The 24,055-nt window shown below is 37.4% G+C and overlaps 4 protein-coding genes across 6 annotated transcripts; 1 reads left to right on the top strand and 3 right to left on the bottom strand.

The window, feature by feature from the left end:
• Window positions 1-6,885: 6,885 nt before the first annotated feature.
• LOC103931381 (LON peptidase N-terminal domain and RING finger protein 1) lies at window positions 6,886-12,778 on the top strand. Of its 3 annotated transcripts, none has more exons than XM_048589601.1 (18): window positions 6,886-7,178; window positions 8,013-8,114; window positions 8,936-9,018; window positions 9,165-9,249; window positions 9,352-9,438; window positions 9,685-9,746; window positions 9,876-10,069; window positions 10,162-10,222; window positions 10,555-10,732; window positions 10,935-10,973; window positions 11,089-11,150; window positions 11,296-11,332; window positions 11,433-11,482; window positions 11,562-11,628; window positions 11,740-11,815; window positions 11,925-12,012; window positions 12,094-12,162; window positions 12,377-12,778. In XM_048589601.1, exons 1-18 carry the CDS (start codon window positions 7,104-7,106, stop codon window positions 12,393-12,395), a joined length of 1,434 nt encoding a protein of 477 aa, XP_048445558.1. In that variant the 5' UTR covers window positions 6,886-7,103; the 3' UTR covers window positions 12,396-12,778. The 3 variants fall into 3 exon arrangements, with proteins under 3 accessions (XP_048445558.1, XP_048445557.1, XP_048445559.1); XM_048589600.1 differs by having other exon boundaries at window positions 6,887-7,178; window positions 11,925-12,004; XM_048589602.1 differs by lacking the exon at window positions 8,936-9,018 and having other exon boundaries at window positions 6,887-7,178; window positions 11,925-12,004.
• A 984-nt stretch (window positions 12,779-13,762) lies between these two features.
• LOC103931380 lies at window positions 13,763-15,149 on the bottom strand. Its single transcript, XM_009340860.3, has 2 exons — window positions 14,550-15,149; window positions 13,763-14,298 (listed from the first exon to the last, which is right to left on the bottom strand). Exons 1-2 carry the CDS (start codon window positions 15,081-15,083, stop codon window positions 14,209-14,211), a joined length of 624 nt encoding a protein of 207 aa, XP_009339135.2. The 5' UTR covers window positions 15,084-15,149; the 3' UTR covers window positions 13,763-14,208.
• Window positions 15,150-16,657: 1,508 nt separating this feature from the next.
• On the bottom strand, window positions 16,658-18,504 carry LOC103931379 (probable xyloglucan 6-xylosyltransferase 5). Its single transcript, XM_009340859.3, has one exon. The coding sequence runs from the start codon at window positions 18,286-18,288 to the stop codon at window positions 16,906-16,908; it is 1,383 nt and encodes a 460-aa protein (XP_009339134.2). The 5' UTR covers window positions 18,289-18,504; the 3' UTR covers window positions 16,658-16,905.
• A 1,621-nt stretch (window positions 18,505-20,125) lies between these two features.
• On the bottom strand, window positions 20,126-22,388 carry LOC103931382 (pentatricopeptide repeat-containing protein At5g61370, mitochondrial). Its single transcript, XM_048589216.1, has one exon. The coding sequence runs from the start codon at window positions 21,862-21,864 to the stop codon at window positions 20,359-20,361; it is 1,506 nt and encodes a 501-aa protein (XP_048445173.1). The 5' UTR covers window positions 21,865-22,388; the 3' UTR covers window positions 20,126-20,358.
• Window positions 22,389-24,055: the final 1,667 nt, after the last annotated feature.

The following is a 24,055-nucleotide window of genomic DNA, read 5'->3' as shown; positions in this document are numbered from 1 at the left end:
TCATCATCTAATGATTATATGAATAATAACAATGGCGGATCTAGAAAAAAATATCGGGGGGTCAGCAAGAATAATGCGCGTATCGTGCAAAATTTGTTGGATAGAATAGCATTCAAATTGACATTTTTATCGTGTCTTGATGGGCCTGAAGTCATTTGCCAAGTCATATTGCACACCTGTCAACAGATGCCAACAACTTTGAACAAGCATATCGACTGATGTCAGCTTTTAATCAAGCATGCCGAAAACCAATATATATCGAGTGAGCCTATTGATAGATGCACATAGCAATGCATACAAAGATGTGAAGCTAGCAGCTACCTTGCCCAATGTCCACAGAGGCAATTCGTCGAATAATTGGAGGATAGCTTTCAAGAGCATCTCAGATTTTTAAAAAGCAGCACCCAACTCTTCCATAGAAGATTTATGAACTTGGGTGGGAGTCAATTGCCCACCTTGCCTCAAAGTGAATCTGCCCCTAAATATACATATATAATCAAATGACAAAAATTGCACCAAGTAAAAAAAAAGGCAAAAATAGGGAGTTTTAATAAAAAGCCTACGATACTATTCACTTTAACAAAAAACCATATTTTTACACTAAAAAGTCAATCATGATACTATTCACTTTACCCTTTATTTTGTCCTTATCATTAAAACTCAAAGTTTTCAAGCCATTTTCATTAGTTTTCCTAAATTTGAATGGGTTTGTTAAAAAGTGTAAATATAGCCACTTAGTAGTTAGTACTATAGTCTAGGTGCATTCATCTTCATTTGTAAGAAAAGTTTTAAATTTAATTCTCGTCAAAGACGAATTTAAATCATATTATTGCTAGCTTATTGTAAGACTAAACTCACTCCCTTCCCTTACCTTTATGCCTCAAGACCTTTAAACCCAGATCAGCAGGAAGATTATTTTGACTTATTCCTATTAGGGGTGGGTTCAAAAAACCGAAAACCGAAAAAAACCGAAAACCAAACCGAACCGAGGCCGAAAAAAACCGAACCGAAAAAAAAAACCGAACCAAAACTACCAAACCGAACCGAACCGAATTTGGTTGGTTCGGTTTCGGTTTTTGAGGTTTGGAAACCGAACCGAATTGAACCGAACCGAAAAAAAAAATCATATATAAATACTAAAAAATACATGTTGCCGTCGAGGTTTGAACCCTTTCCCTACGGGTTAGGTTGGTTGTTGCAAGCCAACTTGACTGTAGGCTTTGTGTTGTTATAATTGTACCAGTAATTTATTTATAGGTTTCTGGGTTGTGCTTCTTGGTTGGTTTGGTGGGGGGTGAAATTAAGTTGAGCATCTATTCTCTAAGAGCATAAGTGCTTCTTCTCAGTAACTTGCTTTTAATTAAGTTGGTGGGGGGTGTATATATATTATTCAATTGTTTGCATTTATTTTTTCCTTTCGTTTTTACTCAATTTTTTTACTTTTTCTCCACGTGTTGCTTCATGTATGTTTCTCAATTGTTTGAATTTACTCCCTGCCTTCAGTTTTTACTGAATTTATTGATTTTTTGTGCATGAGTTAATCTATTTGTTATATGTCATGGTTAAGGGTTTGGTTAAGAGAATGGTATTGGAACACAAATGTCACACTCTTTATTATGTGCATTCATAGCTTTTGCATGTGAATCGTACCTTTGCTTATTATATGTTTTGTATCTTAATTAGATGAAGTCAAGTGCATCAAAGGCCTCGAGCTCAAGCTCAAACTCAATGAGATCATCAAATAGCTCCCGTGAAAAAATAAACTCATCTACTTCTACTCCATCGCAAGTAAGTTGTCATCTCTATACTTTCTCTATGGTTCTTATGTCTCAATTTATTTAATAATTAATTGTAATGATTCTTACTCTTTTTTTTGAAGGACATTGTTGGTGAATCAACTCCACCTCAACCCCCCATGGTGGCAACTCAACAAACTCCTCTTACTCATGGTGGATCCACAAATTTAGTTGGAACTTAGAAGACTTAAACTTTGGATTCTCATTGTGGTTTTGTTGTTGAATATGGTCTCTAAGGTTATGATAGTAGTACCACTTCAAATGTAGATGTGTAAAATTGATTTCATACTTGTAGGTTTTCATGTGGATGACTATGAAGAAGTGACTTTGAATGTGAACTTTCATATTTCCATTTTTTTTTCAATTTTGGAGGGAAAAAAAAAAAAAAAAAAAACCCCGAAAAAAAACCAAAACCGAACCGAAAAAAACCGAACCGAAAAAAAACCGAACCGAGAAAAACCGAAAAAAAATTGAACCGAACCGAACCGAACCGAAATTTCGGTTCGGTTTCGGTTTTAAGAAAAAACCGAACCGTTAAGAACCGAACTCACCCCTAATTCCTATTGTCTTTTGTTTTTACATTACCCACGTAGAAACTGCACCACCTTTTTTTTTAATTATTTTATTATGTTCGATATTATTGGGACCGGAAGAAGACTCTCTTCGGATTCACTTTGTGTAATCCTAGGAATCCTCACATCCTAATCATTTATCGTACAACGTGTGGTCAGTTTTCGTAATGTACTATTTGTGTTTAATTTTAAATTTAAAAAAAAAAAAAGTCAAATGATTTATGACCGCACGACGCACAATGAATGACTAAAATGTGAGGATTCCTAGGATTCTCACAAATTGAATCCGGATGGGATCCAAATCCATTGGGACCTATCCACACACCTTGCCAAATATCTTAAAGTATCTTAAAAAAATGAGAATCTTAATGAAACACTTTCTGTGCTGTTTAATTTTAACGAAAATGACATTTTTACCTTGAAAAGTTACTTATGATACTATTCATTTACATCTTTATTTTGTCATTTTCATTAAAACTAAAGTTTTTTTTAGGATTTTTCGTTAGTTTTCCCTAAAAAAATTGAAGAGGATTTGACGTGTCTAAATAATCTTGGTGGTTAGGTATGCTAATCTAGCTAACTGATTAGATCTAGCTAACTGATTAGATTAGTTGGAACTTAAGTGTCAATGGATTAAATCAACAGACTTTTTCTTCTTAAAAAAGGAACCAGTTGTTGACTTCGTTATAATAATTTATCTTTTCGGAAGTCAAAACAATCATAAAGACATTTCAGCCTCGCACTATTCCTTTGAGAATTCTTAATCTTTTCTCTGTCATTAACTTTTTAGCAAGAGTAAAGCTTTCACTACTTTTTCAGTTGACAGAAAATTTTGATGATATATGGAGAACAAAATCTCTGATTCTGCACAAAGTAATAAACTGATTCTGCAGAAAGTAAAAAAACTAATCTGCTAATAGCTTCTAAAACAAAATGACAATAATTCATATAGTTCAAATCCTAAAAAAAATCATCAAATTAGAGCCTAACACAGTGATGCTGATGAGAACCATCAGAAATTAATTTCATTTGATACGAAAGACCCATTTGTTAGGCAAGACATTCATGGAGGGTCCACGTGCCGACTCAGAGGAGCGTTAAATTCATCTGCCATGGCACTACGCCGTTCGGAGATTTATTTGCCTGAATGAAAGAAGTGGGCTCACGAGGAATATTAGTGAATCACGGACCAATGCCTGATGAGCAAATTTAGATGATTTCAAGGCCTCTGACTGATTATTGGGCTGATAATGACAGGCCCAGGTAGCTTTTGGGTTAGGCCCGAACTACTCTATATTTGCATGGGAGATGGACGTGTCTTTATGGCATGCATGCATCCATGCATCTGCCTCCTCCTTGTCACCTTACGTAGATTCGGCTTTGTGAAAAAATGCTGTCCAATGGGTTCGATTTTCGGAATTTTTTTTTTTATTATCATTTCTTAAAAAATGGGACTAGCCAGTGAATTTGTCACGGCAATTCATCATTTTTGGGACTAAGAAGATTTACAAAGACATTTTTGCCTCCTTCTGACTACCATCATGTGATTCACCAACGTTAGGAATATAACTCAAAACGTATTGTGAGAAATACGGGCCTAAAATTCGTCGTTAACCATTAAGTTATCCTATGATGGTTGATTTTCAGATCGTTAGGTGAGGTTAAATTTAATTTCAAAGGACTAATAAATGAGCTTGCAACGCTACTTGGGTCACCAATAAATATGCTTGCAACAATACTTGGTGCAGTTTGAATCATCAATTCCACTCTTGATCCAATCTGCCAATTCTTCTACTTCAGATTTATTTATTATTATTATTATTTTTTTTTTCACATGGGCATCTCGTGTGAGTGATCCTCTTTAGAGAGGAGAAATATTTCAATGTATCCGATACAAAATGCAGTGATGGAATCAAGATTTCATGTGTGGGAGGGTTTCTACATACATAGATAATTTGAACTCAGAACACGAGAGATTGGAGTAATTGCATAAAAATCGAAAGATCCTAAATTCGGTAGAGAGAATTAAAAACAGTGTATAAACCCAGAAACCTAAATATGAGGTTAAGAATAAGCAATAAATTTTAAAATATAATTTAAAGCCCAAGAAAAGTTGATAGAATAAGGAGGGGAAATGAAGAATGCACTGCAATAAGAGAGATGGTGAGAAAAATGAGGTCTGACCTAGTACGAAAAAATGTTTGGATTTAGAACACACTTGAATTTTAGGGAATTCGATTAATATACAGCAACATCATCTATTATAGTCGTAAGAAGAAAAAAAGGCAAGATGGGCTAGGGACCATTCTGATCCCTTAGCGGCTCCACTATTGACACTATGTGTCATAATAAAATACAGTGCAAGTTGATAGAAGTGGTTTTCGAATTTTTCCACCGTAAATCATTTTAGGATCATTCCGTGAAAATTTCCTCAATCTCCTCATTCATGTGACAATATAACAATAATATAGACATATTTTTCACGAAATGAGCTACAATGGACAAACTCAGGGATCACTTCTAACGATTTTTATTAGTGACCAAAATAATAAGTTATAGCAATCTCAAAGACCATTTAGATTAAAAAGTCGAACTGTATGTAATTTTAACATTATTTAACCAGGCTCAAATCAAACCGAACCAAAGCGTTCACTATTGGTTTTGATTCGTTTTGTTTCTATGGTGATTTTTTTGTTAAAATTATGCAGAATACCCTGAGAAGAACCCACAGGGCACTTAGGGCACACTTGATGTAGACCAAGTTTCATTGATTCCAATTTGATAAAGACAATACAATACAATCCCATACAAGCTTCCAATCTTGCTCAAATTCAATGTTTATTGTTCACTTTTATAAGCGTGTAACTAGTAAATAAGGATTTACCATGAGATTTAAACTTAAGACATTTACAAATAAAATGAAAACTGGATACTGATAGAACAAATGATCACGTGTGAATACAAATCAGATAGAATCCTCTACTATGGATTCTTCCCCTTGATCTAGGGATCTTTACCACGTTATTTACCCAAATGCCATTTGAACCGTAACTAATTGACTAATTAAGACCTTTGGAACGGCTTTAAGAAAACTTAAAAAGTACTTTTGATTCTTTGAATATATTTAACAACAATTAAAAAAACCTTAAAAACTCTTTTACCATCTAAAAACGCTTATAAACAGTAATGCTTTCAACATAACAGTTTCAAGCCAACCCTAAGTGTGCTTTGGAGTGAAAAAAGACAGGCGAGAATTAAGACAATGACGAATGTTTAGTTGCATATCAATTTTTTTATGTGTTCGGAACAGAGCAATTATGTCATTATACAAGGGTTAGAAATTTATTTTCAAGTATCCCTCCTCTTATATAATTACGTGTATGACATGTTTTTGGCACATTAAAAAATTTATGTATGTGTAATAAAACCAAAAAGACTTAAATAAATAATGAGGGCATAACCAAGTCAACGTGGCGTTATCTCAATCACTCCTAGCCATATTTGCCGTAGGCCGTACTCCTCGTTCTTGTTGGGCATCTTTTTTAATTAATTTTTATTTTGATATTTACATTTTGACCTATATTTTTTTTATTAGCTTTTAAATTCTTGGTCATCTTTCCAACTCACATGGATTCACATTAACTAATAAAATGATTCAGGATTAAGATTTCGTGGACTTAAACACGAGTTTTGTCTCATGTTATTTGTAAGCAAACTTCTTCGGGCTCTTAAGACGGTTGCCGTTTCAACCAACCAACGGTATCAAGACCAAGAGGTCCAAGACGGCTTTTATATATTCCTCCAAACGTTTCAAACATAACTACTCACAATGATCTAATCCTTTGGTTTCGGTTTTGGCCATCTGAAGCCAAAGCTATATTCGTTTTGTTTGCAAATGGTTTAAAACTAAACTAAAATCGTTTGATACCGAACTGAATTAAAATCACATGGTTTGATTCTATTTCGGTTATAACTTCAAAGTTACGTCAAACCAAACGCAAAAACTTTCGGTTTTGGCCATCTGAAACTGAAGCTATATTCATCTAGTTTGCAAATGGTTTGAAGCCAAACCACAACCGTTTGAAACCCAACTAAACCAAAATCAAATAGTTTGGTTCCATGTCTATTTTAGTTTCAAAATCGAACTGCAAAATCTTTTGGTTTTGATTTCACTCAAAACCACATTGAATTGAACCGTGTCCATAGAAACCAAATTGTTGGGTTTTTTCCACTACGGTTTGGTTTCAAACCAAAACCATCCCAAACGTAAAAAATCGACAATCCCATACGATTCGGTTTGGTTCGTGTTTCGATTTAAGTTTTTGGATTCAAGTGGCCACCCCTACATTTAACTAATGGATTCAAGACAGGTGCTGAAATGGTGACAACTCGTCTCCCTCACTTAAATCCAGCTGGATAGAATGGGATGCCATTGCGCGCGCAGATAGAACGGGCCACAGAGGATCCGGAACCAAGAAGCAGAAAAGCAGGTAGTATAAAAGCGCTTCTGGCGAAAAGCCGCGGAGAGGACGTAGTAGAATGTGGTCCGCGAGTGAAATGAAGCGATACAGAAACGAACACGAAGCGTGCAGGACTCGCACTCACGCTCACACTCTCACCCGTTTGGCTTCTCTATAAGCGCTTCCGCTTCCCCCGAAGCTTACATAGCCTCGGTTTTCTCAAAGCTTCCAACTTTCAAGCTTCTTTCCGCGTTTTCTTGGAATCGGCTTCCTTCATGTCCAGCGAGGCCGAGCCGGAGCCGTCCGGGTTCGGCACCGACGTGCCTAGCAACGTCGAGGACTACATTTCGGTGAGTGTGCGTTTTTTTTTATTAGTTTTGTTTGGCCTGTTTGGTTGCTGAGAAAATGTTGGAAATGAGGATAATTTGAGTAATTTGTTGTTGGAATTATGATTATTTTTCTGATGAAAACGTGACTTCTGTTGATAATTTGATCGATGGAACAAGAACATGTGGGAAAAATGATTTCTTTCAATAATTTAAAGCTGTAGGATTGGAGGAAACAAGAAACTTTTAGTTGAAATCTGCTTGGTAGATGTAATTTGGGAACTGAGTTCGGTGGAGACATTGAAGTTTCTTGTGTTTTCCCAGCATTTTCTTTGCCAACGAATTCGAAGAACGGAGTTTTCACCATCGATTGGATAAAGTATCATGTCAAATTCACATTCTTTTATATAGCTGGTGCATTTGATTGGTTGTTCGTTTTTTTTTTCGATCTTTTGAGCTTAATTTAAACTGTGGAACATTAGCCATGTTAAAGTTTTTGTATATCAGAGTGTTAGAACTTGAACCGGAGCCTGTGTATTTAACTTCATCTTGGCTTATAGCTTGCTTCATTCGGTGCAGTATTTGTAGCAAAATAAAGAATAAACGGCAATCTATTTTGAGTTCTAATGATATAATAAAGTTTTCTGATTTAGCTCGGTGGAGTTCCTATTTTATGTGAGTCAAGTCAAGAGTTTATGAGATTGAGTTTCGTTGTCATTGTGTTTACTAGTTTTACTGCTATAAATTTGTCCAAAACCAATGCACGTGTTAAGTTTTGTTAAGTGAGAGAACATTTTTCTGTTGACACTTTAAGACCGTGCTTGTGAATCTGATGGTATGGCAATGTCTGAAATGCAGGCGAATGAAGGAGAGCCATCATTGCCCTGGGACATTTTTGGTCACGTTTTTGACCTTGTGAAGAATGGAAATCAGGCATTTAGAGAGAATCGCTTTGAGGAGGTGATAATTTAGAATCAATCACTGTGTGCATATTATCTTCTTTTGCGAGCTTCTAAATTTTAAAATCCGCACGATATCTTTTATTAGTGTTCTTAATTTGCTGCAGCTATCCTAAGAAACCTTGTCTTTGGAGTTACCTAGTAGGTGTTGCCTAACTGTTTGAGTTGTAAGGACCATTATGAGGGATGTCTGTAATTTTCTTCCATTGTATTTGTGGATTTCCTTAGGTGACCAAGGCTTTTAGTAACCTTAGTTTTATTGGAAATGGTGATTGTGATCAGGTAGATGTTGTTGATATGAGATTCTTAGAGGAGTATAAGAGAAGCAGAGAGCCAGTGTTTATTGATTATATTCTTTAAGAGGTAATTATATGTTGTACAAGTTTTGACAAAAGAAGACACGGTATTTCAATTTTCAATCAGTGTCATTCTTCCATCAACAACTGAAGGGACATGTAACATTTGGTTTTTAAATCTTTTTGTTTTGGGGGTTTCCTTCTTGCCGTGTTTAGTGTTAAGGGTCACCAAGGGTTGTCGGTTTGGGAAAGATTATTATGGTAATATTATTGTGGTTGTCGTTATTATCATCGGATTCCTTGATACTGTGTTGCCACTATTGCCATGCTTATTTCTTTAGGAAATAAAATATGTTACAATCAAGTGATAAATTTTTCTTGCTGACTGGAATGATTATTAGCACTTTATCATTCTGCTTAAAATTTTGTGTAATTTAATGAGTTTTAAGTTTTTGGCTGAAATATTTTCGGTTAGCTTCTCTGAATCTTGTTTATTCATTGCTGATTAGTAAGTTAATTTCATCAGGCAATTAATTGTTACTCCAGAGCCAATAACATTAAACCATGTGATCCAATTATTCTTGCCAACCGATGTGCTGCTTATATCAGGTTACTTTTATCAATTATATTCTTGAACCTTAATTTTTATGCCATTCACTGTCTAGGCTGTGCTCTTCTCAAGCATCTTCGAGATGAATTTTGACCTAATTTTGTACACTATTTGTAATATGTTTTGTTAAACTTATTTCAAGCAGGATCAGTAAATTCCTTAAACGCATACCGGCATCAGCTTCTGAATATAGAGCACGGACTGGATTGGATCCCACAACACATGCTGAAGTATGTCTTATTGGCTCACTGCTTACGTATTAGGAAACCAGAGTCTTTTTGAACCTGATAGCCGTTGGTATCATTCTAAAGAACTTTAAAAAAATTCTTCAGCTTGCTTTAAAGGATGCAGAGAAGCTAATCAACCTTCGAAGTAATTCAGAAAAGGCGTACATATTAAGGGCCGAAGCTCTCATTTTGGTGAGGACATGTTGCTATTTGTTTTTACCTTTATTCTTTTAGGACGAGGCACCCAGGGGTCTATTACTTGTAAATTGGTCACGCTATGTGGCCCCTTTTCATAATTTTTATCATATTGAAATATTGAATATGAGGTTACAACCATTTATTTTTATTTTTATCTGCAATGACTATTTTCCCCCTGCACCTTTTTACTTGTGATTGATTGTCCATCAGTTTAAAGTGTCCATTCATTTGAATTGGCAGTTGGAGAAATATGAAATGGCCCGTGATGTTATTCTTTCGGGACTTCAGGTTAATCCTTTAAGGTAAATATAATGCTTTTCATTTTTCTGATTACTAAATAAATGGATATAACTATATGTTATTCAATACCCACTGGCTGTATGAGATTCTGTTTGTGAATATCTAATTTGTTTTTATGTGGTATTCTGTAGCAATTATCTTCAGGAATCTTTCCAGAATTTAGAGAGAATACAATCTAATTTCACAGGGAGGAGAAGCCATAGAAAAGCAGAACGCAGTGATGACTTTGATTGCACACTATGCTTAAAATTACTATACGAACCTGTCACAACTCCTTGTGGACATTCCTTTTGTCGTTCATGCCTATTTCAGTCAATGGATCGAGGTGAGTATTTTGCTGGTATTATTCTATTGAATTGCGCTTGTATATATCTTCTTTTCCCTTATTCTTTCTCTGCCTTTTGTTAATTATCTTAGGTAACAAATGTCCTTTGTGCCGCACAATTCTTTTCATTAGTCCTAGAACGTGTGCAATCAGGTAAAGTGCTGATTTATAATATTTGAATGAGTTGTATCATTTGACATTGGAATTATTGCTTTATGGGTTTTTCTACCCATGTTTTGTTTATTGGGGAATGGCACATCTAGGCAATGGTTCATGGTTTCACCTTTTATAATATTGAATCTCGCATTGTGCCTAATACAGGGCATAACAATTAGTAAATTTATGGTTCTAGATTGTCCAATAAACGAAAAAAATAATTCAAGTACTATGAAATTAATAATGTCAATCTGTATTTAGGAAATCATTGTTGGAGAAGTTCAAATTGTTATGTTCATCATGGAATGTTTTATTTTCATTTTTGCCAGCGTTACCCTCAATGACATTATACAGAAGAACTTCCCAGAGGAATTTGCCGAAAGGAAGTTAGAGAATGACCAAATGACAAACTTTGGTGTTGATTTGATGCCACTCTTTGTAATGGATGTTGTCCTCCCATTCCAGAAGTTTCCGCTGCACATTTTTGAACCACGGTATAGACTTATGGTAAGTTGCTTAACATTTATACTTTCCACGTATGACATTCATAAAATATTGAGACTTGGATTGACATTTTATGCAAAAGAACTATTTGAAAAACTTATCTGGCAAAGTTTTTGTGTATCGATTTGGTACATTTGTATGGTCCATGTGTTTTGTATTGAATAATTATAGAATTTGTTTTTAACTTGTTACTGAAAAACAACAGGTAAGGAGGATAATGGAAGGCAATCGTCGGATGGGAATGGTAGATTATTGTCACTGGTCCTTTTCTTTCCCTTTTAACTTTTTTTTTTTTACGTATATAAAGTTTGATGCAGAAGTATAACTTTCACCGATTGTGGCTTTCTTATATTTTATAGGTTATCATTGATTCATCAACAGGTTCAATAGCTGAATTTGCTTGCGAAGTAGAAATTACCGAGTATGTCTTTCATCATCCTTCTTTCCTTCTTAATTTTGTAGTATGCAGAATGTCATTTGTAAACTCCACCATGAATGCTGCCTCTTAATACTTCTATTTTATAGATTTTTTCTTATAATTACTTTACCAAGTACTATCTATGTAGGTGTGAGCCACTTCCGGATGGGCGTTTATATTTAGAGGTTAGATACGAGTGCCGTTTTACTTAAACTGTACTGCATTTTGTGATTTTCTTTTTTCAAAGAGCCAGTCATATATTTATAATAATAAAATTTCATGCAGATTGAAAGTCGGCGAAGGTTTCGCATAATTCGATCTTGGGACCAAGATGGGTGAGTTGTCTAGCTATTCATTCAATCTCCAGTAACTGTTCTTGGCATCTTGCTCAGTATTTTTGTCTTTTTAATGCAGGTACCGTGTTGCAGAGATTGAATGGGTACAAGACACTCCTCCAGAAGGACGTGAAGCGAGAGAAGAAGTAAGTTTATGATAATTTGGTTTCCGGAAATGGGAAGATAGAGATAATTTCGTCTCTTGTTTTCCTGTCATTTTGGTTATGCATATTGGTTTAACTTTTGTATCCGTACAGTTGCAGGAATTGGCAAGTAATGCAGCAGAGGATGCTCGATCATGGATAGCGCGGGGTAAGAGAGCAGCACGTCAAGGTAAAACACTCAGGGATGACGTCTAGTCTTTATTGAAGCCATGAAAGTTTTTAGTATACATGTGATGCCAGTGCACATGAGAATGGTTTCTGCCCCTTTCTATTTGCAGATCGAAGACGACTTGAGAGACTTCTCGGTGTGGAAGCGATGATGCCTTCACTACAAGATCCTGAACGCTTCAGCTTCTGGGTAATCTTGTAATTTTCTGTTCATCTACTAGTTAGTATATTGAGCGCACAATCATGTTATCAGCGGCATTAATGTATGATTCGATGCAGCTTGCCTCCTTGTCAAACCGGCGTCCTCATGAAAGGTTGGATCTTCTACGCCTGCAAGATACAAAAGAGGTATTTTACTTTTCTTCCATCTGCATTAGCGATTTCATGGACGCGTAAGGCCTAGCGATGAATTATACCTCTCAACAAAGAACAAACACATGCTCCTTGAGATCTCGTTTCGAATAAGTTCCATACATCAACGCCATGGCGTTTGAACTACAGAGCTGCGAAGCTCTGGTATTTGTGTCGTTAGACGGTTTCTTATCCATTTTTCGGTCTGCAGAGAATACACCGGGGACTGATATATCTTCGAGCGGAAGAGCGGGCTTGTCAAGTGCAATGACGAGAGCTGTAAGTGGGTTTAGTTCGTATTCTTAATTGAATACAGTTTACAGATTACGTACTCTGAAAATTCAACATTCTTTGATCCGCAAAATGTTGGTGGATAATTTGTTTATGGTATATGATATCCATACACCCCTTTTTACTTCTCACACACCCTTTCTAAATTTCGGCCATCGGATGGATTGAAGAAGTTCAAAGGATAGAAATTAACAAAGGGTGTGTGAGAAGTAAAAAAAAAGTGTGGATAGCACACCCCTTTTTATTTATTGTTACTTTGGGTTTGACCCCTATTAATAATACCATAAATAAAATAAAAATTCTGTTTTATTTTTTTATTGTGCAACTTTGTTCTTCTCTTAATTCTTGAATTCATAAATTTTAACTTCTTTCTTATTAATTTTTCTTCAATAGTCCGGACTACTTGATAGTATGGAAATTAATGATTAACATTGAATTAGGAAAGGTATTTTAGCCAAAATGGTCCATAAGATTGGCACTCCTTACTTTGTTCTTGAGATTTGAAATCAGTAGAAATTAAATAATGAGTAAAATGACAAAATGCTCTCAATTTAAGAAACAATGGGCAAAATGAATTGACAAAATTTGAGGGATTTTTTTTCTTTTTTTGTTATTTAGGTTTTATTTAACGGAAATTTTTCAAGAAATGACCAAACTGATTGACGGTGAACAAACTTAAAGATTACTTTTATCGATTTTAAATTTCAGGATTAAAGTAAAAAGTTATGACAATCTCATATATTATTTAGCTAAAAACCCAATTAGAAAATATTATTTATTCTAGCTTACCAATCTAATGAATAAAAAGTAAGACAAATCCTGTTTTATTGTACGAAGTTAAAGAGTTGACTTTGAATTAGATCCGAAGCAAACATTGGCCTACATTTTAGTTTGTTTATATGCTGACTTCTTGGAACTTGGAAGCCGTCCATCTCTGTCGTCATGCTATTGGTTTGTTCCTTTTAAACGTGATTTACTATTCATTTAGTTATCCACATGGGAAACGGTCATGCATAGTTTGGTTTGCCTGCAATCATTTTACAGTCAGTAAGATGTTTTCCGACAATTAAAAACGCTTTTTATTAACTTATGACAAAACAAAGAAGTGTTCATGGATAATGGGAGCATTTTTTTGAGAAGCACATGTCAGATGCTTTTTCATGAAGCACTTTCAGGTGTTTTTTTCATGAAGCACTTACTATGGTTCTTAATAGAAGTTTCAACGTGTTTCTTAATGAAAAAACACCGTGATTTTTTCGGGAAAATTAAACTACATTGTACCGGAAAATTAAACGAGATGAACTCATGAGCTTGAACTTTTATCTAAAACGAAAACCTGTCAATACACATGCACATAAAGATCCCAAACCAGATATACACAAGCTAAGATATTTCAACTGGGTTCATAAACCATGAACTATAAAAAGTAAGCAAACTAATAAGACTGTCTGACTTCCATAGATAAAGAATATTGTGCATCAAAGTCTCTCCGCAATTTCTTCGAAACTTCGAAGATCGGATGCCAGACTTGCTTTCTCCACTCCGAAATAGTTTGCAGAGCTCAAACTTGTGCTGGCATTTCCGTTATACGATCTTCAACTTGAGATCGGTCCTCTCTCCTCAGAGATGACTGGAGCATCAGATCGCCATTGCAAGTCTACTGCAATGTTTCGCAGCTCTGTTATTGCGCTGTCAATCCTAATTTCACAAATTCATAGCAAGCTAGTACCTAAAGATGTTATATTTCTCTATTCAATTAGCCAGTTTCGAAGCCAGAACTCTATGCCGAGCGACTAGAACTTCGTTCATCTGAGCGATTTGGTGCAGCAGTTTATTAATTTTCTGCAAATGCATCAACTCAAACAATTCAGTACACAAAAGGCGGCTACATTCACAGTAATAAACGATACATTTGCTTCAAGTAATCACACCAACAAGAAACAAAAGGAAGCTTGAAAACCGCTTCCGGTGTAAATTTTTCGGCACCCACATTGGCATTTCGTCGAACACATAAAAGTCAATCAAATTTGAAGCAATTCATCAAACAGTTGGTAGGCAGCAGCTAAATTCAAGCCGTTGGATGACAAACTAACCTCGTCTTTCTCTTTGCCAATCAACATCAAACGATTCCGATACCGCCTTCGCCGAGCCCGCAAGAACAAGGACCATAACACGAACACCACACCCGCCATTCCTGCGCCGGAGGCAAAGCTCCAAACTTTATCGAACCCCGATGAGGAAGCCATAGCAGAAAGCTTGGAACGTAGTAACCCAAATCCAATTCCTACCCAGGTGGAGAATTCGCCAGGTTTCCGGACCTGGGCAACGGACGGAAGCGGCGAAACCGGGGCCGGTTCATCGGAATCGGACGGTGAGAATGACGACAGCGACGACGACGAAGACGACGATAGCAACGGAGACGACGGGGATGGCGATAATGGGTCTGGGTGCTTTTGATCAGGTTGTGATGGACGGTGGAGATTTTCGTGGTTGATTGGAGGGAAGACGGAGGAGTCAGTGTTGGGTGAGGGATAGTCTCTGATGGCGACCATGGACCATTCTTTGAATTGGATTTCGGGGATGCGTTTGAATATGAAGCTCGCTGAATCGAAGTGCTCGCCCGCCATTTTTTAAGCCGGGCCTCGAGAAAACTCCATGGAAGCTCTCTGGATCGCCGCCGTGTCTTCCAACGGTGGTGATATCAGCTTGATCAATTGGCAAATTGTTGTATTTTATTATCCTTTTAAATTTTGTTAATCAGTAGAACATGGATCCGAACGGCTTTGGTTATCAACGGCTCAGATCTTGTAGAAAAGTGTGGTAATAATTTTGAGAAATTGCCTAAAATTATTATTTTCCAAATGGACATTGCATGGGACACCATTTTAGTGTTGATTTTTTTTTTTTAAATTATTTAAAAAAGAAATTTAATAATTAATCGCTACTAATATGATTTAATAAGATGATTTCTTAACTATTATTTTTTTTAAATTTCAATTGATGAAATGACGTTAAATATGTTGTTGATCACTGATTTGATTAGTTCAATAATTGAAATTTGTTTTGGTTATTTTAGTCAATTTATTTTTATTAATTTATTAGCAATCAATCATACAAATCTCTAAATTTAAAAATTTCTCATGTAAATGCAAACTGAAGAACAACTTCAAAAGACATATCAAATTCAAAACATTCAATTTAATTTATATTTAATAACTTACACTCAAATGTAAAAACATAGATGTTTTTTATATCATTAAAGAAAAATAGTGGCTCATTGGTAATAACAAAATCGACGGCAAAGGAAGCATGATCGGTACCTCATGGTTTAAAAAGACAATTAAATAATAAGAAGAAATAATAAGACATTGCTGTCAGGCAAAAAACAAAACAAGTCGGTTGATTCCTGCGGCATTTTTTAATGGAAAGAGATTCTTTGGATCTCTTCCTTCAAAGCCTAGAGATCAAGTGATTGAAATTTAATGTAAAAAATTATTATAATTTTTAAAAGTTTTTATTAACTTCTTTATTTTTAACCGTTGGATCAAATTTCAAAGACCCAGATCAATTGATCTTTGGATTTTGGATCCTTTTTTACTACGTTTGACATCTTTTGTATGAGAGATTTTAATTGTATTTTGAGCACGTACCGGTGCACCATCTGTCATATAAATCGAATAAAATTAAAATTTATATTATTCTTTTACTTATATTACCACTTGTTCCCCGTACATAAAAAAACCTCTCTTTCAAAATGCTCCTTAATTGCAAGTGAATCCTTTAAAAACACTTAAAGTAATTCCTGCAAGAAACCCATAATTGGTGCTTCTTGTAGAAAGCATTTCAAGTGCTTTTGAAACCCAAAAATACTTTCTCTAAAAACGTTTTCAGTCATTTTGAAATCACTCCCAAATAAACCTTAAAACCTGAAGTGGCACAACATACATATCACAAGGAGGATTCTCTCTTTAACATAGAATTTCAGAGTTAGTTACCTCTCTGGAATACAACTAGTGTTCCTTCCAAATTAACTTCCAAGTACTGACCACTAAAACCTAAGTTGACAAACCCTAGACCTAAAACATGCTTACGATGGATCGACTTACAAGGAGACCGAACAACGACAATTCTACTATGCTCCGGGGTATCCTATAAATCTCGGACAAATAGTATTCAGAAATAACTCGGGACAACAAGAACATGGGGAAGTATAATGCAGTCGATACTTCAACGATTACTAGAACACAGTACAAAATGATATCAAGATTGTAAAAGAATTCTGTTCTATTGTTCTTGAAAGTTGGAAACAAGTAGAAAGACAACTGAACAAACAAAATACAAGGAAAACGCGAACTGTAATCGAGTTTAAAATCTTCTTCTGTAACTCATGTATTACATCGTGACCTACCAAATAATCAAACATTCGAGGCGATGAGGATGTTTTACTCACTAGCTGTGTGATCCACTGCCCCCTTGCACTGGATGCCGCCGAATATCATACTGATCAACAAACTCTAGAGGGGCTGCTGTCTCGTTCCTGATCCTCTTGATCTTAGGGCTCAACAAACCCCTGTGCCTAAACCCGTAGAGCTTAAGCACCTGGTTATCTGCAAAATTAAATGCCCTCTCCATGCTGCTCAAGCACCTCTCCACGGGGTAATCTCCGTAGCTTCCACAGGGCTTGCAACCCACGAAATGGGTCACAAACGGCCACCTTTCATCACCCAAACCGGGATGATACTTCTCGATCATCTCCTCATACCGATCCACCAATCCAGCCCAGTAACCATGCAAATAATACGAATTCTCAACGTACACCTTCTCCATCCACTGATCCTTCTGCGAAAGCAACAAGTATATCAATGCAGACTGATCATCCGCCTCAAATGCCGGCCTCCCCTTCAAATTAGCCGTCAAAATCTTCCCGGCCTCCTCCCTTATTGGACCCTTAGGACCCATCGGAGCCCAAGCATCAAGCAAATCCAAAGACCACTGGCAATTCCTAAACAGAAAACTCCCGGTGTTCAGCGCAATCCACGACTTCTGATCAAACAACAAATCGGGGTACCCGTGAATCACTAGATTATGACTAGCATACTTCGACAGCGGAATCTCAAACACCATGTCAGTAAACAATGCATCACTATCCATCCACCAAATCCACTCAACCTCCGGATGCGAAAGCATCAGCCTCCGAATCAACGGCAATTTCGCCCAATACCCGGCGAGTTCCTTATCCAAATGAGCTAAATTATACACAATTTCAATCCCATGAAGTCTACAGTAATCAATTTTGTTCTTGATTACTTTCAACAAGTAATGATCCCCAATTGGGTTATCACAAGGCTTAGGGGGAGACCCAGTAACGAGAAGAACACGGGGCTTACCGTTAACCAAGCTCGGAAAATCTGGGTTCGACCCGAGCCAATCCTTCCGCTCCGTGTCCCAATTCGCGATCTTGGGTCCGAGCGTGTATGTGATGTTGGGGTTGATCTCGGTCTCGGTGAGCTCGTCCGGGTCGTTGGGGTCGGAATCGGACCGGATCTCGGCGAGGATCCGGTTCGTCTCTTCAATCAGATTCTGGTTGACGGCGTCGGCCTCGGAGCTGCCGAGGCTGCCGACGCCGATCGTGCCGCGGAGGACGAGGATGGTGACGAAGCCGCAGAGGATGGTGATTTTGATGTTGTTGAATGTCTTCTGGATCTGTCGTCCACGTGGCAGGGCTCCGTAACCGCGGCCCGCACGGCCGTTGGCCGAGGTTCCAGTGGTGGTTGTCGGAAGCCCGCCCGAGCTGGTTCGCTTCTGAGCTGCGAAAGGACTGTCTTGCCCCATATCCAGTTGCTCTGTGCGTCGAGTGTCTTTGGTGTTTTCTGGGGTTGTGTTTGTAAATTTGTATGGGGAGTTTATAGGGCTGTGCGGAGGTGTAAAACCCTAGCCGGAGAGAGTGAGGAGGGCATGGCGGAGGGTTGGCGTCTGATTGTTTGGAGATTACTCTTAGAAAAATGGAGGAAGTGTGAAAGACGTGCCCAACACCGACTGTCGTAGGGCTCTGTCTTTATATTTTATGAGAGAAGCTAGGGGGATGCCGTACTTTCTATGAACAGAAAGTTTAACGTTAATTTTGATGTTAATATTATAAAATATTATGATCGTATTGAGAGTAGAGAAAGTCGTACTTTTGAGAGAGTTTTTTTAACATTCCTCATATTTTATTGTCCGAGCTGGATTTCTAAATAAGAAATGTTAAAAGAATTCTCTCACAAGTGGAACTCTTTATTAACTATGTGACATCTCATAATTTAACATTAATTAATGTATCAATATTACTAAACAATGTGTCGGAAGTGATAAAATGTCAAAGTCTACTTTTAAGAGAACCTCTTTAATATTTCTCGTCGAAATTTGAAATAATTTTTTCAGTAGTGCACACACTCAACTTTATACTTAATTATGAATTGTCTTATTAACAATGACCAAAAAAAAAAAATGAACTGTCTTATTATATAATAATAAAACGCGCGTCTTTGTGGGAACGGTCCAGATGGAGCCTGTCTCAGCTGTCTCCCGCCTGTTATGCACCGCGCCTCCACGCGCCACTGCTGGCATTGGCATTGCCGCGTGATCTTCAGACTCCTGTTGTACATCAGCACGAAAAGGCGTGTCGGCGATCAGAAAGTGGAAGCCGGCTTCCCTCTCGTACTTTGCATGGAGAATGTCCACTCGCTGCCACGCCAGCTCAAAGCACGTGGAAAACAACCAACCACCTTCGAGTTACTGAGTTACATGTCGTCGGAGACTCCGGAGGACATGTGAGGCTGGAGCAAGATTCGGGATGGGGGGGCCCACAATATCCCATCTCAACAGGCATGTCAGTGCTCATTGTCTTCATCCACATGGACCATGTGCCATGTGTTCAACCAACTGACCGTTGCAGGCTTTCTGGCAGTTGCACAAATTGTCTTTCTCTTGAAGGGGACCATGAATTTCAAGACAGTATTTCAGACGGTATGTTTTGAATTCGAGTATTTCAGACGGTATGTTTTGAATTCGATTCTTGACGGTAATGAATTATCTAATGGTGGTTAAGAGGAGGTTGAGTCTTTTTGACCTTCAAAAAAGTAGACTACCGCGACGAAACCACCAGCTAATCCCTTTAAAATTAAAAAGAAGAAAAGGATGTTAATCATGCTCTTGTGGTACGAACGTAGTCTCAATTTAATTGAAATTTTTATCTGAATTAAATCCAATGGTACCTAGGTTCACTTCGAAATTCTTTTATGCAACTAAGTTTTAATCATAATAATAGTACCGTTTGATACTGTTTGTCACTTGTTTAAAACTTATACAATAGATGATTGCTGCATAGTAAATTAAGTACATGAGAGAACCTTTTGTTGCCGCTCTAAGTGATGCGCACATTTGGTCGACAATGAAGGGTATGGTCATGAAATTTTTTCTACACGAGTAACATTGATAAGCCAACACCACATACGACTTTGTGCAATCTTGCAGTAGTGCTCTCTCAGTTAGGTGGAAAGAAGTGGAATTTGGATTGAAAAATTGTGTTTGTATAAGCAGGCAAACAAAAGTAGGCAACCAACTAAATAAAAGGTTAATAATTAATTCAACCAAATCATCTTTACTTTTTGTTCAAAAAAAAAAAAGAAAAAAAAAAAGATCATCTTTACTCAATTCAAATGTAACATTTTGGACCAAATTTTTTACATTTGGATTCACATCCTTGTCAAGTCTCCTAAATTTGTCTTAGCTTTCACCATAAGTTTTGGCCACTGAAACAACCTCGTCAACTTTAATTGACCAGCGATTAGTCTGGTGATACTTTTCTTCAATGTTAGAAGAGGTCTAAAGTTCGAATCTCTACTTCCCAGATCAAATTACCAATTAAGTTGCGGCAGATTTCTTTTTCTTCTTCATTTTCTTCTTCAGCATCCTCCTTAGAATCTTCTTCTTCTTCTTCGTCCGCTTTGTCTTTCCCGTTCTCCTTCTAACTTTCTCTTCAGCCTTTGCATTGGCGCATTCTATAAGGCGGAGTTTTTCCTCATTCCTTGTTGGCTTGAAAACCTCAGTGATCGAGGGGTCCAACAAATTGCTCGAGCAGCGAAGAGTGACGCCCATAGCCACGGCTTCATCCCAGAGCTCTCTACCCTTTTCAAAGTCCCCTCCCCTACAAAACTTGGGAATCAGCACATCATAAACCGGCCCATAACCTCCTAATGCGCTTGCCTTCATCTTTTGAAGCAGCTCCACAGCAAAATGTGGTCTCTCCTTGCCAACAAGTACACCAATCAAGTCATAGTAGAACTTACAATTCGGTTGCAGGCCCTGTTCAAGCATCTCGTCCACCATCTTATTTCCTTTACCAAATCTTCCGGACAAATACAACACTCTTACCACAAGGTAATAGCTAATGCAATCTGGAGAGCAACCCGTCTTCTTCATAGTCTCAAGAATGTTACAGGATTCCTTGACTCTTCTCGTTCTTCCCAAACAAGAAAGCAATATATTGTAACTAATGGAATTGGGAGAAATTCTATAAGACCTCATCTCAATCATCACATTTAAAGCTTCAGGAACTAGTCCAGATGGATTGAGCTTAAGGTTTCTCTCGCAAAGGCCCCGAAGGAATGTGTTGTAGCAAAACAAGTCTGGCATAATCCCAATCGACTTCATTTCTTTGATGATTCTTCTTGCTTCCTTCACATTCTCCTGCACAGACCATCCATACAAAAGACTTTTGTAAATACAAGGCTCTATACCGGCAATCTTATCCCTGTGGTGCAAAACAACCCCTTCTGCTCTTTTAGCATGCCCTTGAGCGCAAAGTGCATTGACAATGGCAGTGACTGTAACACCGTCTTGAGGGCACTTGTACTTGTCCAAGTTCTTAAACATACCCAACGCCTCATCTTCCTTCCCCAACTTGACCAATGCCTCAGTAACAAGACCAAACGTTTGAGCTTCCATCACCCGGCCCGCCTTCACAAGATCAGAGAGTACAATGTTCATTGCCGTGTGGTCCTTCTTCTCCGCGAAAACCCGAATGCCATAGTTATAGTCCTTGTCTTGCAAACCATAACCCAAATTCTTATGACACCAGGAGAAGAACCTGAGCAACCTTCTAGTGGGTGCTTCGCTTTTGCAAGAATCGATTACTTGGGTCACAAGAGACGATGTTAAGGAAGCCGAAAACTCATTTAGACTCAATTCCAAATCATCCAGACCGCCAATTGCACTCGAAACAATGGTACACAGCTCCTGCAGCTCGGGTGGCGAAGACGCAGGCAACATGGTAGAGTAGTAAAAACACGAAAAGCATTGAGATTTCTGAGTACTGACTGCATTTTGCAGCAAAAACCTCTGCCATTTCGATAGAAATACAGAACGCATTTTCTCTGAGGAAATTCGTCGAACACTTGGAGTGCACTATAAAAAGCTCAAACCCTACATGGCCTGCTAGCTGACAGTAAACAGAATATTACTTAACCCATCTATGTAACGACACGTTCAATACCCGCCCCTTTGTGTGTAATTCAACGCAACAACCAAGGGCATGACGGAACACTAGCAAACTCCCAGACCTGCAGCTGCAAGCCTAAAAATCCATCAGTTTGTCCGAGATTGATCCACTGATTCAACCTCTAATGCAGAATTCAAAGTTTGATTAACAAAAAAATTGATTAATTTAGGCACTAATCGGATTCAGGAGTATTGGGTCGGTGGTGGAATTGAGATCGAGAACGATGTGTGAGGTGTTTGAGGGGTACGAGCGCCAATACTACGAGCTCTCAGCCAATCTCTCAAGCAAGTGCACGGCTGCCACCGCCGGGGATGGAGGAGGTATTCAAAATTAAAATCTCTGAATAATGAAAAGCAATTGACTTGTTTTTTATTTTTTTTAATTTTTTTTTTAATTCGCCCTTTCTTTTGTTTCAAGGGGTTATTGGAGTATTGATAGGTGTGTAGAACGCATGATAACTACCGAAAAGTTTAAAAATGTTTTTAAAATGAAAAAAATGTTTTAGAAACATAATAATTACAGACTTGTTTCGTTGATACTTCTTGTAAAAAGCACTACATTAGCATTTTTTCGGATTTACCTACATTTTTACAAAGAATTGATCCTAAAAATAATTTCACCAAAAGAGTCTTCAACTATTTTAAAAGAACTTTTAAATGAGCCGTACATTTTCAGACGTGAAGTATATCAGTTGGTTAAAACAATAATTTTGAACTTTTTTTACTAAGTTTGATATGCATTTCTAGAAAGATTAGAATAGTGGTTAAAGCAGTAAATTCCTAAACAAAAGTTGCATTTGTTTTTCTACTTATTTTTTTTTGTCGATTTCTCGGTCTCTCAGCGGTCAACTGTTAATGTCAAGTGCAATAAAAAACGTTGAATTGTGAATTGAAGCATGAGGCATTGGTTATGGGTTAGGCAAATCAGAGAGACTCTAGAAGGTGCATAAAAGGTGGTGGTAACTGGCAATGTGAATTCTTGCTCTGCAGAGCCAAAACAAGCAGATAATTGCAGAGGTAAAAGCTGGATTAGAGGATGCAGATGCTATGGTATGGCACTAACTCCACTTAATTTCCATTTTTTAGATGTTTGTTGATTTCTAAGATAAGGTTGTCTGATTAGGACAACTCTCACATTGAATGGACTGTAGTCCCACGTTTTTGTAAGAAGTGCTTTATGAATGGCATGGTCGGAACCTATAACCGAGTTTTTCTTTCTGTTTATGATGTTAGATTAATGATTATACCGTGTCAACAAAATATCCAGCTTAGATTAATTTTCATTGATTAGATGTTTGTTGCTTACAAAGAGAAATTTCGGTAGGGTTGCCTAATTAGGACTCTCTCACATTAGGTGAACATGGGTCCCATGTTTTTGTAAAAAATGCTCTACAAATAACATGATCGGACACCTTTACCTAGGTTTTTCTTTCTGTCTATGATATTAGATTAATGATTATACCGTGTCGAAAAAATATCTAGCTTAGGAAAATGGAGCGTGAGCAAGGGGTTTGCAGCCAAGTGTGAAGGCAGCTTTTCTTGCCAAGCTAAGAGAATACAAAACTGATTTGAACAATTTGAAGACCCAAGTGAGGAGAATCACATCACCTGTTGCGAACTCTGCAGCCCGGTATGTGTTGTTGGAGCCCGGAATTGCAGATTCCTTGACGGTAATGCATTACCTCTCTATATGCATGTCAGCATGTCAAGATTTGTTGTTCATAGGAAGTTTTGGTTATGTGACAGGCATCGAACGATCAACGAGGAAGATTGTTGATGACGACTGAGGTTGAATCAGTCGACGGACAGAATCAAGGAGAGTAGAAGAGCAATGCTGGAAACCAAAGATTTGCATCAGCAACGCGAGTCACTTCTGCATGCACCTAATGCAGTACGAATTATGCCTTGTACCTTCTTTACTTACTCTGCTTTACGTGTCATTTGCCACGGAAAGCATATGCTTGTTGCTTACGTGACGAGAGATATAGGAAGAGGGAGATATATATATCCACGGTTACATTAGATACTCTCCGTTGAATTAGGGTAATGAGAATATGAGATT

This window comes from the organism of the source record quoted next, unplaced genomic scaffold (genome assembly GCF_019419815.1).
Source record: "Pyrus x bretschneideri cultivar Hongxiangsu unplaced genomic scaffold, Pyrus_bretschneideri_v1 Contig3, whole genome shotgun sequence".
Classification (NCBI taxonomy): domain Eukaryota; kingdom Viridiplantae; phylum Streptophyta; class Magnoliopsida; order Rosales; family Rosaceae; genus Pyrus; species Pyrus x bretschneideri.
This window is presented reverse-complemented; position numbering and strand designations above follow the sequence as displayed.